General features: G+C 42.3%; 1 protein-coding gene across 1 annotated transcript in view; it reads left to right on the forward strand.

The window, feature by feature from the left end:
* svild (supervillin d) overlaps positions 1–15,152 on the forward strand; it is a 42,320-nt gene extending 27,168 nt beyond the window's left edge. Inside the window, exons 9-29 of the mRNA XM_053865563.1 lie at positions 4,536–4,683; positions 4,924–5,001; positions 5,457–5,543; positions 5,669–5,852; positions 5,926–6,098; positions 6,814–6,969; positions 7,204–7,340; positions 8,116–8,263; positions 8,418–8,563; positions 8,692–8,867; positions 9,009–9,144; positions 9,445–9,745; positions 9,830–9,984; positions 11,341–11,443; positions 11,538–11,745; positions 11,819–11,952; positions 12,028–12,183; positions 12,456–12,599; positions 12,717–12,826; positions 13,860–14,015; positions 14,137–15,152. Coding sequence (XP_053721538.1) covers positions 4,536–4,683; positions 4,924–5,001; positions 5,457–5,543; positions 5,669–5,852; positions 5,926–6,098; positions 6,814–6,969; positions 7,204–7,340; positions 8,116–8,263; positions 8,418–8,563; positions 8,692–8,867; positions 9,009–9,144; positions 9,445–9,745; positions 9,830–9,984; positions 11,341–11,443; positions 11,538–11,745; positions 11,819–11,952; positions 12,028–12,183; positions 12,456–12,599; positions 12,717–12,826; positions 13,860–14,015; positions 14,137–14,223 — 3,123 coding nt within the window. The 3' untranslated portion in view covers positions 14,224–15,152. The remainder of the gene's footprint in view (positions 1–4,535; positions 4,684–4,923; positions 5,002–5,456; positions 5,544–5,668; positions 5,853–5,925; positions 6,099–6,813; positions 6,970–7,203; positions 7,341–8,115; positions 8,264–8,417; positions 8,564–8,691; positions 8,868–9,008; positions 9,145–9,444; positions 9,746–9,829; positions 9,985–11,340; positions 11,444–11,537; positions 11,746–11,818; positions 11,953–12,027; positions 12,184–12,455; positions 12,600–12,716; positions 12,827–13,859; positions 14,016–14,136) is intronic.
* The last annotated feature ends 461 nt before the right edge of the window (positions 15,153–15,613 follow it).

The raw sequence follows: 15,613 nt of genomic DNA on the forward strand, positions 1-15,613 counted from the left end.
CAAACTGTTGTCCATAGATCTTTAAATCTTCTCCCAGTCACTCCAGCTGAGTTTTCTGCTGTTCACTGCAGTCTAGCGTGGATCTGCGGTGGCTACTGCAAAGCCCGGAGCTGAAGCTGCAGACAGGGATGATGAATATGAGAAGTCGTATTGGCTTAGAAACTGATTTGTGACCTATCCGTTTTGTCATGGGAACAATGACTAGTAGGCTCTTTCCGTTCAGGTATTCGAACCACATGCACATCCAAGTCCAAACAGATGTTACGGGTATTTATTTGATAAGTGGGAGACCAGGGAATGTAATGCTCATGGTACACTCTTGGGTCATTGCCAACCAGCTCCAGATGTTTCCTGTACGCCTCTTAAACTATTGGGTAAACCATCGTCCAGTTGTAAAGTAGCACCATGTTGTAAGTCCATGTTAAACTTGTTCTTTATTTGTACTCCTTGCTGTAAATCATGTGTTGTGTAGACTTTTGCAATTATGGCACAAGGATTCACTGTCTCCAGCTGCAATATGATACTCCTTCATTGCTATTTATTATGTTCAGCAGAGTGTCTCGGGCGAAAAATATTTGCTTACATAAAGCCAACTGAGAAAATGTGAAACTGTTCAATCGACTTGAAAATCCTGGGGGATCTGTTAATTGCAAGTGTTTGTATTCCAGCTATGACTCAATAACTATGCTGCCTTCGCGCCAGCAGTCCGAACGCCACTCAGTTTCCACACCGATACGTGAGTCCATTAAGATCGTGGTTTGGAAATCTGCCCCCTGTTAAATTGATTCTTGGAAAAATTTATCAAGACACGATCCACTGAAGATGGGTGTATTTCCCCACCCCGCAAGTATAGTAAGTGAGTTGTGTAAAACATTTTGTCGTATGAATGTTTTAGTGATGAGCAGTAGGATCATCTGTGGAACAATCAAATCAAGTCCATATTGTTACAGCGTGGCCATGGTTCTTTTTCTAATACTGATAAAGCATTTGGTGTCTTATGTTCCTTGCTCACTCATGGCTCCACTGCATCATAAAAACCCAAGATCCTGTCCCTGTATACATTTTCAGTGACGTCAAGTCCACCAGTTTGCTTTTTGTTTTTAATATGTCTCAGTTTGAAACGTGTAAGCCAAAAAAAAATCCTAAATAATTTCCATTGTGGGAAAGATCTATTGAGATAATGAATGAAATAAGTTCATAAAGTTTACACTGAGAATGCTAACTAAAGCATTAAAGCGTGTTAGAATCTCACACTGTATACCGAATCCAACCAAGAACTAATTTGGAGCATCTTATTATTATCTTCTATGAACTGCGTCATATATCATCTAGTTTCAGCCATACGTTTTGACCAAACCAATCAGTAATGTGACGATAATATTTTGTTTTCAGATCTTGACATAATCCAATTCCACCAGTACTGTCCTGTGTAAGACTTGTGCGAAATGCAATAATATAAGACCTTTTATTTCATCATTGTGAAATACAGGAAAAAATCAAAACAGCCTTTTTGTTTTCACTAAACCCAGAACACATTAAATTGAGTTTGCTATGCCGCTTGGATTGATAATGTAAATCATAATTTGAGATTCAAAGGAAATCTTTCTTTCATTCACTCATTCATTCATAGTATTTGGTGACATCTGTACCTTCTTTCTAACTCCCATTCCTCTGGTTTGTAGTTCCCTCTTACGCTCTCTCCCTTGATTAATCCTTTTTTTCTAATATCCCAACTTTCCCTCTTCTTTCCTTAATTAGTAGTTCCTCCTTCTTTGGTCCTGACTGCACCCTTTTCTGACTCCTGCCTGTCTACCTTTATCCATGCTATCAGGTGAGTGTCTACAACGTCAGTTTCAAACCTTGTAACATGAAGAATTCTGGCCTTAATCCGCTTCTATTTTCCCATGACAGAATTGCTTTTGTGGATATTTTGGGGGGTTTATGAAATTTCAGTTTGAGAATTGAAATCATATGCCACATTGTCACAGCATATTTATCAAATTAAAATTCAAACTGTTGACACTCTTTATTGCCCAACCTTCTCTGTGGACTGAACCACACTGGTAGTTTTCTGTGTCTGTGGTTTGACTGTGGTGCTGCCGCCACCGTACTGTAATTCAGGGCTTCCTGTGGGAATCCGAGCCCCAGACCCCTTCCTCTCCTCCCCCTTCACGGCCTCTCTGGGGTCCTGTCAGGCCAAGGTATTTCCCTTCTCTGATTGACTCCAGAGATGGTCTGCCTGAAGGTGGAGCTCTGTCATCATGTGAGTGTGCGCGTAAAAATGTCTGTTTTGTTTCATAACACCACCTATTGTTTTTGTCACTTAACTTGGTCTGTTGAATTGTCTCTCACTGCTGGATATTTATCTCAGCAGGTAGTGTAATAAACACCATGTGCAGGGTCAGTTTGTCAGGAGATAAATCATAGTTTCAGGTTATGAAATCAGCAAGGGGTGCGTCTTTGATGTTCAGTCCAGCTCACAGTGGGTGTTTTGCAGTGAGTGAATGTCTTTGTTTGAATATATGTCCTGTGTCAGGCAAATATTTGACCCCGACTTCCAATTAGTTCATGGTAGACCACAATAATTTGTTATGTCTTTACAATTTTAACAATTTTGAACAATTCTAATATTCTCGACTGGCTGGGGAACTGTTGTGATCTATATATGGGACATCCGATGTGGGAGAGCCTTGGATTTATCATCTGGCTATGCAGTCATTCAGGAAACAAAACGTTTTACATTGTCTTTTGTTTATTTGTTTGTCTGTTATTTTTTAGACAGGCAATGAGTTTTTCTTTTCTTCGATCAATATGGCAAGATTGAAACAGCATTTAATGACAAACCATATCTATTTGCTCTCAGGCAACACTGTAACCATTTCAATTCTCACTAAAAGTTGATTTAAAGCTGTGGCTGTGAGAGTGTTTGATGTTAAACATGTCTTGACTGACATCTGTGAACACTTAGCTCTGACTCTTCTAAGGAAGATTATGTTGAAGTGGAGTTTGACTTATGTCAGATGAAACTGTCAATCACGTCATCGTGTGTAGTGAAGTCAGCGGCACGTTTTTGCTGTTAAGTGACAATTTATCAGCACCTTTACGTCCCGCGTGCCCATCACATACATTTAGACTTCATCACTCACGGTGGCTGATCGTGTGTGTGCTGAAAATTTCAATAATAGCACTACGTTTAGCTCCTTTTTTGGCACCCACACTCAAAAATGTTGGCTATATCTTCATGTTAAATCATTGCCTTGCATGTGTGTGTGAATAAGTGAACGTCTGAGGGAAGTCAGCGGAGTTACCAACTGTGAATCACTCCTTGTTAGTGTGGAGAATGGGGTGTCTGCCAGTGGAAGCCCTGTCAAGGTGATTAAACGCCTGAAATATTTTGGAATGGAATATCATTAATTACTGCTTCACTGATCTCGGGGTCCAGCGGGAGCCGCAGGGCCAAGTTCGCATGGAAAAGTGGCAGCCGAAGTAAATCACAAACTTAAACTCTGCGCTGATGAATGGTTTCGGTCTTTAAACAGGGATTTGCGAGTTCTTCTGTTCAGACTCAACATTTTTCATGGTGTTAGGAGACGTTTAGCAGTGATCTGTAGAGGCTGCTGTGGTGGATTCCAGTTGGGATGATGGCACGCTAGAAGACATATATCATTTTAAAATAATTACAAAGGAAAGGGAAAGCAAGTACGAGATGAAGTAATAATTAAATGTCTGTGACCAGTGCTTTTCTAATCTTGATTCCCTGCTGGAGTTCAGTGCCAAAATAAACAGCTTTAAAGACTTAGTGTTGTGAAACAGATTTATGCTCCATGATGAAGTTACCTTAATCACTTTCCTACATCTGCACAACTCATCTAAATCTGCTGTAACTGGTTTATTTCAATGTTTTTGCAGCTGGTTGCTGCAATAGTCACACTCCTCATGCTCTCCTCCTGAAGGTATGATATTTTAGCCTGACTAATAAGGATTGGTGTTGCTAAATTCAAGCCTTCTAAAAAAACAAATTAAAGATAATAAGAAACATCATGCAGAGAATATCAAATGAAAGAAGAAAAACAATGCATTTATTGAACAACTTGACATGACTGAAGGTCGTGTTGACACTCCAGGCCCTATGCCTTTGACACGGGTAGTTTGTTTTAAAAATGACCTCATATATTTGAAACAATTCCTTCATCTCATCTGTGTTGTTCTTGTTGGGTAAGAGCAATATGAAGGGAAAGTTTGGAGACTCCATGAATGACTTTAAGTTCTGTGTGTTTATTTGACGATGTGGCGTGGCTGTGAATGCAACCGTTTCCTTACAAAAGGATCGATAAAGTGATCTTATCCTGTATACTGTTACTGTTTTTATTTTCATTTTAATATTGCTATTATTATTTGTTATTTGCACGTCCCTTAGTCCCTCAATTTGAGGTCCAATATTGCAACCTTTATTTGAACTATTGTGTGTCTCACTCGCCCTCCTGCACCAAACTAACTCTGGTGGTGATCTTATGAAATGTTCTTTTCTACTGCAGAAGTCCACTGTGGATTTGGGTCTGAAGACTTCGCTGGCTGATAGAATGAAGACCCTGAAGGAAAAGGAGGAACAGTGGAAGAACAAAGGAAAGGGAGCAGCAAACGACTCTGTCCAGTTCACCGTTGCCGGTCGGATGGCCAAGAGAGGTAGAAGTGAATCTGTGTCTTTAAACTGTGTAAAGTATTTGGTTTGGAAAGACTTGTCATTCTTATTCAATAGATACTCTTCAGAGCCTTGAGACTTCAGTTGAATGTCATGTTTGACTTGAACATGTTCAAACTGATCCACAGGAAGATAGCACAGCACCTTAGTTCAGCTCAATATTGCACCTCAAGTGCACAGCATGAATCACTGTTCTAACTCACAAGCTCTCTTGTTTTTTACAGGTCTTGTGTCAGACATGGAGGAGTCTCCTCTGAAATCTCTCAAGAAATCGAGTGCCACACCTGTAAAGCCGCACGATGGTATGTTTGCACTGTCCCGTCTGGGTTACACTTTTGATTATCATTTTTATATATTATTATTTATTTATTTATTATTATTTATTGCAATTTGAAAACTGATACACGTATGTAGTTGTTTTTAGTTCAGATGCCAGTGCCTGTGTTTATTTTCTCTCAATATTTAACCTTTGCTGCAACAAGCACAGGGCCACATTGCAGCCCAGTGGTTAGGTTTGACTCGCGCCCTCTCCTCTGGTGGACAAAGTGGAATAGAAGATGTATATGCATGCAATAAGTACATCATTATCTTAAGAATTTAGACAAAAAATAAGTGAGATGAAATATTTTAGCATCACTTATCAATCAATTCACATACTGTAATTTGTATTTTTTTTTCCCTCAAAATTATAATGAAGTCTCACTGTCTTATTTGTGGTAATTCTTGTGAAGCCCATACTTGCACTTGTCTTTGACAGAAATCACCAGTAAAACCGGTGTCAAAGTGGAAGGGGATAAAAGACTTGACAAGCTGGAGTCTTTTCTGGACAAGCTTCACAATAAAGGTACTTAAAGACTCTTCAGGTGTAAAGTGAAATAGTAGTTGATGGTCAGAGGGTCCATGTCCTGCCTTCCACAATGGTCTGTTTTGAAAAATGTGACCTGTGGTTTCCTTTTACCCCGATGTCAGGGGTCAGCAAAAACAAACCCTCCACCATCGAGGTCACGGCTGAGACAGAGAAGGAAGTGATGACTCTGGATGATGAAGAGACTTTCCGCAACTTCTACAGATCCATCTCACCCTCAACACTGAATGACCCTGATGTGGTCGTGACTGAAGAGGATCTGAGCCAGATCCAAGCATCTACACCGACGTGGGTTTCTCTAGCGAAACATCTGTAATGTCATGGATTCCATATTCTTTTCCATCTTGTTCGGTTCATCCAGATTGACCTCTACTGTGGCTGAACACAAGCGTGCAGTGCGACCAGCTCGCAGGAACCAGGGCTCCAGAAACCCTTTACGGGCTCTTGCTGCTCGTAAAGACATCCGCAGGGTCTATACCGAGCAGAGACTGAATGTCGCCAGTGTGGAGACGAAAAGGATACAAGTAGAAAGAAGTATGAGTTGTTTCATCTGTCTTGCAAGTCTAATGTCTACACGGACACAAGTAGTAGTTCCTTATTGCAGAAACTTTGATGAAAACATTAAGCAGTTTTATCTTCTTCTTCCTTGTGTTTGACCTCAAGGTTACTTTCCCTCCTCATTAGGGAACACTCCCATTAGAACTGCTCCACTGTCTGAGCTTTACATTTTACATCAGTCATTTCCCTTCAGAGATAAACAGTACAAGCAGGGTGAATGTGTTTCAAAGAAAAAGGTTTATTTCAGCACGCCTGTTAAAACAGTGCATGTTGTTCAACTGCTCCTGGCTCATTTCCCTGTGTGCATCAGGGAAAAACTAAATGCATTAAGTGATACCAGACCTGTTTCCTGATCGTTCCCATATGGAGTCTATTTTATCAATTTGCGCCTAAAGGTTACACAATATTGTGTGTCTGATATATTTAGACATCTAATTGCTAGAGTTGTATGCCAGGGTTTTCCTGATTGTGCAGTCTGACATTATATATACTGCCAGTATATGTATATATCCCGGGTATTGGTTACACAGCGTGGAGCACGTCACTCCTGCAAGCATGGGATTTGAGTTATCTGATCGCAACAATCTGTGCGAGACCTGGGTTTCTATGTGAAGTGTCTGGTATCCATTTACAGAACACATATCTTGTCTTTCAGAATTTGATTTTTTTACCCTCCTTGTCCTTTAAACAGTGGCCAAACACTCTAATCTGGCAGACGTGGCCTTAGCAGGCCTCGCCAGCAAGGAGAACTTTCGGAAGGTCAGTCTGCGAAGTGTGAAGTCCACCGATGTTGTCACCAACAACAGTACGCTGCCATTTAAGAAGCTCATGCTGATCCGAGTCAAAGGTCAGAACCATCCCTTGATGTGCTGTTGTTCTATGTATATTTGGCAATGCTGAGGTAAACTGAGCCAGAGAGGCGGTGACAGTGCGTTGCCTTGCTGCTTAGAGCTGTTTACAGATGCAGAGTATGATGCAAGTTTAGATCTTTGTACCTTAAATGATATTGTAGTCACAGTACACATCATGCTGAACTGATGCTGTTGTTCAAAGATAATTGTGTGTCATTTCTACACTGCAGGGCGGAGACATGTCCAGGTTCGGTTAATGGATCCCACAGCCAAATCTCTTAACAGTGGCGACTGCTTCCTCCTAATAACCCCAAAACACTGCTTCATGTGGAGTGGAGAGTTTGCCAATGTCATAGAGAAAGCAAAGGTAAAAGTGTCTTTCTCAAGCTTAGTTTTTTTTTTTTTTTTTTTTTTAAGATTTGACACTTCATCTCATACTTTTTCATCTTCTTCTCTGGCCTTTGTATTTGAGTGTAATTCAGGAACTGAGGCCCCATAAGTGACTACTACTGTAATACAGTGAAGTAAATAATAGTTGTGCAGTTTGACCTACACATGTTTGCATTCCCCAAATCGCCAGTGTATAATTCAACATGCGGGGCAAACAAAATGTGTGCCACAAATGTCTTTGGAGATCTGCTGTTGACCTGAGATAGCACCTTCGGAGGTCGACTGTTGTCCAAGTCTCAACTGGTCAGGAATGTTTTGGCATACCTCCAGACAACATTCTTCACAGTATTAGTCAAAGAGTCATCACATAGTTTGTATTATTATTGTTCTTTCTGTTTATTTTTTTTATTCCTTTTCATCGCTAATTTTCATCTCTTAAGAATGCTTTACCTCTCCTTGCAGCTGGGAGTCAGATGCTTTCTCATATATACTTCTAAAAATGTGGTTTGATTGGTCATTGGATGTGTTCTTTAGCACATGTTTTTGATGAATAAATGAACAACCAGTAATTGACCTGTCATTGAACATTGGTGCCAACAATTTGAAAAAGGTGCTTTGGCTCACTTGTCTACTTGGTTCCTTTATTTTTTCCCAGATTTTGCCTAATGTTCCACTCACCTTTTTGGAGCTTTTTTACTGTTTAGCGTTTTCAGCTCTCCATGTGACGTGTGCAATATGCTGTGTGTGATCAGGCGTCAGAAATGGCACAGTTTGTCCAGGCCAAGCGGGACCTCGGCTGCAAGGCTAATCAAGTGACTGTTCTAGAGGAGGGCATCAATACTGAGAGCCGTTGGGCCAAAGAGTTCTGGGATCTGCTCGGAGGGAAAACCCAGTACAGAGGTACAAGCACTCTTTTGCTGCCAATTTAGCTTCATGGCCACCTTCTGATCCTGAGGAGCTTAGTGGCAGAAACTGTCTCACCCACTTCCCCCCTGCTAATCTGCACATATGTTCACTTGTGTGTTTTCTGTGTGTGTGTGTGTGTGTGTGACAGGCGCGGGGGAGCCAGAGGAGGATGAGCTGTACGAGAGCGGGGTGGTCGACTCTACTGGTGTATATAGACTCCAGGGGGACAAACTGGTGCCACACGAGGAGGCGTGGGCTTCCATACCAAGTGTTTCCTTGCTGGACTCCAAAGAGGTATCGGGCATAATATATGAACAACTTTCGTGGGAAAGAGATAAAGATATGGAAATGAAAAGGAACCTCTTTCAGGTTTGCGCTGGTTTTGACGCTGTTTTATACTGACCTCTTGATATCCTCTGCAGGTTCTGGTGTTTGACTTTGGAAGTGAAGTGTACGTGTGGCATGGAAAAGATGTCCCTTTGGGTGACAGAAAAGTTGCTGTGAAATTGGGCAAACAGCTGTTCAGTGGCAGCTATGACTACAGTAACTGCAGAGTAAACCCCTTAGATGCTTCCTGCACCAACGAGGACGTCCCTGCGTAAGTGTCGAAGCATAAACAGTAACGCTAGCCCTCTTAAGAATGGAAAGTTGATCAAGAGTTCCATCTAGTGGTGGAATGTAGCAGCTGCAGCTTACCGTGGCACTAATGATCTGATGTGTGTCTGGTGTGAATGTTCAGACAAGGGGAGATCCGCCCTAGTTGGGCTTTGTTCGGTCGACTGTCGGAGCACAATGAAACAGCGTTATTCAGAGAGAAGTTTCTGGACTGGGCTGAGCGAAAGAAAGAGGACTCTGCGGCACCTGAGGAAGTCAAGGTGAAACATGTGATGTCATAACCAAAGCATCCATGGTGAAGGGCAGTAAATGAAAGATTGTGCTGAAGGAGTCAAATGTTGAAATACCATTAATGATTGTTAATTAATTATATAGCCTTGAATCAATTACATTTTTCATAGAGTTTGACTTCTGTTGTGACCCTCAGGTGTCACTCTCAATGATTTCTGTTGTCTGTGTTCTTCTGCGACGAGTGGAAAAGTGTGTTACATGTGACTGACTGCTCATTCTTGGAATAAGGAGGCGTATGTGGCCCTAAAGTTCCTGTCTTCTTTGCTCAGAGCCCAGTCCACACCACCCCGCGATCTCCTCTCGACTTGGAGTTGCAGCCATGCGATGCCAAAGCTCTGCTGGACAATGAGCCCAATCCAGTGAAGACGGTTCTGGAGGGGGTGAACGTCCAGCGGGGACACGGTGTGGTCAGGACAGAAGACGGGAGGCAGGCAGAGCTGGCCACAGTTGCCGTAGATGCGTGGCACATCAAGGAACACAGCGAGGAGGAAATGTCTCCCGAGAGCCTGGGTCAGCTACACGAGGGCGACGCATACATCATCCGGTGGAAATACTCCATCACCACTCTTGGTGAGTCATCACTCTGACTCCTCAAAGAGTGACAAATAGATGGGGTTGATCTTTGAGCGTGATCGTCCTGTTCTGGCCTGTCAGTGGGGAAGCGGCAGAAACCTGGCGAGCTGAGTGCTGCCACTTCTGGCAGAGAGAGGACAGCTTGTTTTTTCTGGCAGGGCCGTCACTCCAGCGTCAGCGAGAAAGGAACATCTGCTCTAATGACCGTCGAGCTTGGCAATTTCAGGGGCGCACAAGTAAGGAACCCATTTTCTATCTCGCTTTTTTGTCCTGCTGTGTCTTTGTTTTGGTCTCATATTCACCATTCCAATAATAGGCCGGAGTTATTCATGAAGGGAAGTTGTTTGTTGTTGTCATTTTGTGTGATACTTTACTCCATTGTTCACTGACATTCCTGACAAATTATCTAATGAAAAGCTGAGGTTTTATAAAATATAGAGCCAATTTGACATTTTAGAATTTGGTTGGTGTATTCATGAAAGCATGGATGCAATTTTTTTTATATTAACTGACTATTATTGACTATTGCTAAAGTTAGCAGGGGGCCCGGGCACAAGTCGTCGCTTAAAAAGTGTGGAATGTTGACACACTCTCGACTTTTGGAACTTTGCATGAAAGGTATGGATAATGTTTCTCCTTGTTGACTAGCCTGACCACATTGTCTGGATGCTCTGTGGTATGCTGAGATGAAAACGATGATTGACCGCTTGAACGGCATGTTGGTAATGTGGGAACCATGGATCGCACCAATGGATCATACTGGAAAGATTGCGAATGAAAGCTTGTGTTGCTACATGTTCAACAAGGAGTTTGTCATTTGTCGAACCAGGAGTTAAACTCAGTCATGGGAATCGAACCACCACGTATTCAGTGAGAAGATGACCAGGTCAAATTGTGTGTGTCTTGGGGGGATAAAAACACACTGCCTGGCCAAAAAAAAGTGGGTCATACACTCTAATATTTTGTTGGACCGCCTTTAGCTTTGATTACAGCACGCATTGTTTCGATAAGCTTCTGCAACGTCACAAGATTTATTTCCATCCACTGTTGCATTACTTTTTCACCAAGTTCTTGCATTGATGATGGTAGAGTCTTACCGCTGCGCAGAGCCTTCACCAGCACATCCCAAAGATTCTCAATGGGGTTCAGGTGTGGACTCTGTGGTGGCTAATCCATGTGTGAAAATGATGTATCATGCTCCCTGAACCAGTCTGAATCCTGGCATTGTCATCTTGGAATATGCCTGTGCCATCAGAGAAGAAAAAGCCCGTTGATGGAATAACCTGGTCATTCAGTATATTCAGGTAGTCAGCTGACCTCATTCTTTGAGCACATCATGTTGCTGAACCTAGACCTGACCAACTGCAGCAACCCCAGATCCAGAATCCAGGTGGCCACTTTTTTTTGGCAAGGCACTGTATCAGTTCAGCAAAAAATATCAGTTCTGACAAAAATTCTATTTGGATGAAGAGTTAGTGCCCGGTAAGTGTCCACTAGGGGTCAGTAAAATAAATACACTTATGTTTTGTATTTCATTTCAATGTTTTACTTTTCCATCTTTTATTGCAAAAATGCGTTTTGGGTTTGTCCAGGTGCTGGTGAGTCAGGGCAAAGAGCCTCCATGCTTCCTGCAGCTGTTCCAGGGAGGTTTGATCATCCACAAAGGCAGCAGAGACGACGCAGTCGAAACCACAGGTTGGCTGGTTTCGTTGTTAGCCAGCAGCTTTTATTCTCTTCGCTTGTTTTCAGAGTGTGTTTCAATCTCCTTTACGCATGAATCGCCTTACAGGAGGCTGGAGGCTGTTTTGTGTTCGGGGTGAAGAGCAGGCTGAGGCAATGCTGCTGGAGGTGGACTGTGAGAGCGCCAGCTTGCGATCTCGGACGGTCATGCTGCTCATCAGTGCATCAGAAGGTCGTCTCTTCATGTGGCAGGGCTGCAAAGCTCACCCTGCTGCCAGGGAAGTGGCTAAAAGAGCGGTGGATAAACTGACTGAAAGGTGCAGTACAAGCACTGTGAAAGTCTGTTACGGAAGACAACGTTGCTGATAGGGAAGAACTTGTTGTATCCAGGTGTCCATCAGAGCTGGGCCTTAGCAGCACCAGCAGACTGAAAGTTGAGGAGATAGAAGAAGGATCCGAGCCTGTAGAGTTCAAGAAAGCCATTGGAATGAAGGACCGGAAAGCATACGACTGCATGCTGCAGGGTAAGTTCATTGTAAAACACGTAGTAGACAACATGAAATGTCCGGTGTGTATTCATCAGTGTGTGTTGTCCTTAGATCCAGGAAAGTACAACTACACTCCACGACTCTTCCGGCTCAGTGCCAGTTCCGGTGTGTTTGAAGGAGAGGAGCGGTTGTATCCTGCTCGGGTCACTGAGGGAGTCATGGCGATGCCCTTCCTGCAGGAAAACCTCTACTCAGCACAGCAACCCGGTGAGGACCACACATTCTCACAAAGACACACTTTCCATATTGCATGAAATAGTTCATAGTTTGGAAATGTGTGTTATTGAGTAACATGAATCCCATCCATATCTCAGTACAGATATGATCCCAAATGCAGTTGTGTAGAATCCTTAACTGTAGAAGAATGGCAGTTTATCCAATTTACAACAAAGCTTCAACAATCTCCTGCTGCTGCGACGTTTAGGATTCATCACATTGTCTATATTGAATATCTAACAGTTTCAATCAACCCCTTGCAGCGCTGTTTCTGCTGGACAACCGCATGGAGGTGTACCTGTGGCAGGGCTGGCAGCCTGAAGACAACCAGTGTACTGGATCTGCGAAGATGCGCTGGGACAGTGAGAGGAAGTGCGCCATGGAGACTGTGCTGCACTACTGCAAAGGTCAGAAAAGCAGGAGACATGTTCGCAGACATCCTGTGGAGCTACTTCAACCTGCGTCTGTAACTTTGGGCATGCCGCTATAGAACTAGCTCTGATGGGGTTTTTTTAACTTTTCAGAAAAGAACCCTCGCCGCCCCCCGCAGGCCTATCTGGTCCACGTAGGCTGTGAGCCTCTGACCTTCACTAACATCTTCCCGTACTGGGAGAAGGACACCACCATCCCAAAGGTGATTGTTTTTTTTCTTTGGATATTGATAACTCTATCCCCCACTCAAAACAAGTTTTCACTAAGAGTGAATCCTGCTGGTAAAAGGGCTTTTTTTTAAAGGAGACGGAAGAAGAAAAATCCTCTCTCGTCTTGTAGCAGTAAGCAGCAGTCTTGTATTCCTGATCAGCTCAGAGTCGATGTGAAATCATATGCATCCATGAGAACTGGAGCAGTAGAAGTGTGACTACGTACAATGGGAAGTCATAAGAAGCTAAATACACTTGAGCAACAGTCAAGAAAAGCACTCAGGGAGTGCTAGTTTCACTAAGCAGCATTTTGTGTTTTTTACCACGGTATTATTGACCTCTATTTATCATGTCGATACAATCAGATTACATTTCAACATCTGAACTGACAATGCCACTGTCAAATTCAGTTGCGCTAATCTGAACTGCAGGTGGCAGTAGTGTTCCACGTCTCACTAACACTACACTGTAAACAAGGAGGAAACTTGTGCGCTCATATGCATGTAGTGGATACCCTGTTGCTGGGTTACACATTGCAGCGCTCTCGCAACAGAGTGGCAAATCCTTCAAGACAGTAGAGATTTCGGATGATTGTTCAGAACACCAACAAAAGGCAAACATCTGGAAAGGCAAGCGTTTGCTGAATGAGCTCCTCACAAGAGTCTGGTGTTGGGGATTGTTTGATCCAGCCAGGGTGAAGGGGATCGCAGCAGGTCTGTGATGAAACTGTTGTTGATGGGGGGGTTTTTTCAACGCAGCAATGTCATGGTCAGGGTTCTAGATGAATGATAGCCTCATGAGTATTCATGAAACAACCTCAAGAGTGCCACCTGTTGTATGTTTTTCTCATTTCTTTCTATACATATACATTTTATATGGTTAACCATTTCACTTGTAATGGACAGCAATCTTTAAATCTTGATTTCCCACTGGTCAACGTCATACAGAATGATGAAATGTTGAGTTTTGCTCTTGGATTAAAAGAACTGAATTAATGGAATATTTTCATATTAAATGTGTGCGCAGACTGAGAGCTCCAGAAACAAGGTGATGTTGGTGAAGGAGGTTCTGTCCAAACTCAGTAAGCTACAGTATTCTATTGAGGAGCTCACAAGGTCCCCCCTACCGGACGGAGTCGACCCTCTTCGTCTGGAGGATTACCTGTCTGACCAAGACTTCAAGGTTTGTTCCCCAAATGGCTGGCACATCTTGCCCTGTTCTAGATTCAGTCATTGGAATTCTGTCCAAGAATTGTGTCCAAGAAGCGCCAGATTATGAGTGAAATGATTGGTTTTTCTTGCAGAAACTTTTCGAGCGGTCTCGTGTGGAGTTCAACGCCCTGCCCAACTGGAAACAACAGAATCTGAAGAAAAGCAAGGGTCTCTTTTAAAATGTCTAAATGTCAGTTGTATTGTCATAAGCCACTTTCTTACAGGAAAACAAAAATGACAAAAGCGATTGGATCTCTGTCGTGCCATTTTAACTTGTCTTTTTGTTGCCAACCATCACGTGCAATTGTTTATCTATGTTGGCTTTTATGAACATGTGATATATGTATGTACTAACAATGAATGTCTTTAACTGTTTACGCCAGTTCTTGTTTCTTTTTAGAGGACAAACAAACTATGGAGTGAAAAAGAAATCCATTTTCAAATGTCAACTGTTTGTTACTTTGGTAAGTTTGAGGAAAAAGCCAAACAAATCGACGTGAAGAGAACAATCTATAATCTGTCAGTGTGATGACGTGACAACAATTCTCTCCTCTACAGTCAATTCACATGTGTGCGCGCGTTCGTGTGTACCAAGCTTTTACGATCAATACTGTCATTATTTCTTTTTTTATCTCCGTGTGATTGTGGGCCTGTGACAAACTGATGCTGCCAAAACTTTGCAGAATCCATGATTTGATGTGTCGTCTGACTGCATTGTTGACTTGTTTGTGATGGCGCTGACAGCTGCCAACTGAAAAACTGGCTGTTCGGGACCAAAAAGTAATGGTGTTTTTGTGAGCGAGTGAGTGTGCAACACTAGTATTGAATATGTAGCCGAAGATAAACGTTTCCAAGCTCTTTCTTTTAAAAGTGTTACATTGACAACTTGTTTCTTTAACTGTTGCATGTTGTTATGAAAAAGAAAAACTTTGAAAAAATGTTTTGTATCTGCAATACAACAACAATCTAGGGAGCTTTAATGCCTGCGTTATGAATGCTGTTTTCGATTCTTGGCACATAATTAAGGATATTGGTGGAGGAAGTAATGCTGGTGCTCAGTATTCATTTTTAATAAAAAGCCTTTGAATTCCCACTTTTGCTTTACTTTTTGTTAAAGCAGAACTTATGCTCGCTATTGTTTATGACATGTTAAATCCATTTCCAAATCGGGACACTGACAGACATGGATTTTTCCCATTCAAATATGAGTCAGACAACAGGACTCTCTCATTGTGGCAGACTTTCTGACCACACTTGATTTTTCGATGTCAAGTCATGTCTGGCAAGCTGCTTCACCTATTTCAACGGTGGAAGAGTACATTTAGAGCCCTCTTTGTACTGCTGCTTGAATTATATCATGTTCTTCTTGTTACAGATGTTACAGAAAGATTGACTTCCTGTCCAAATATTTGCTGAATAATTGTAAAAATGCTGCAGACAATCCCTGCGTGAGTCAGACGTCATCGGAAAATGTCCTTGGAATTATTTGAACATACTGTAGCTATTTAGAAGCGTCTGTTTTGTGGTTCACTGATGTAACATAACAATAGGAGTCTATGAATACATCCA

The sequence above is a fragment of the Synchiropus splendidus genome, chromosome 5 (assembly GCF_027744825.2).
Source record: "Synchiropus splendidus isolate RoL2022-P1 chromosome 5, RoL_Sspl_1.0, whole genome shotgun sequence".
In the NCBI taxonomy this organism is placed as follows: domain Eukaryota; kingdom Metazoa; phylum Chordata; class Actinopteri; order Syngnathiformes; family Callionymidae; genus Synchiropus; species Synchiropus splendidus.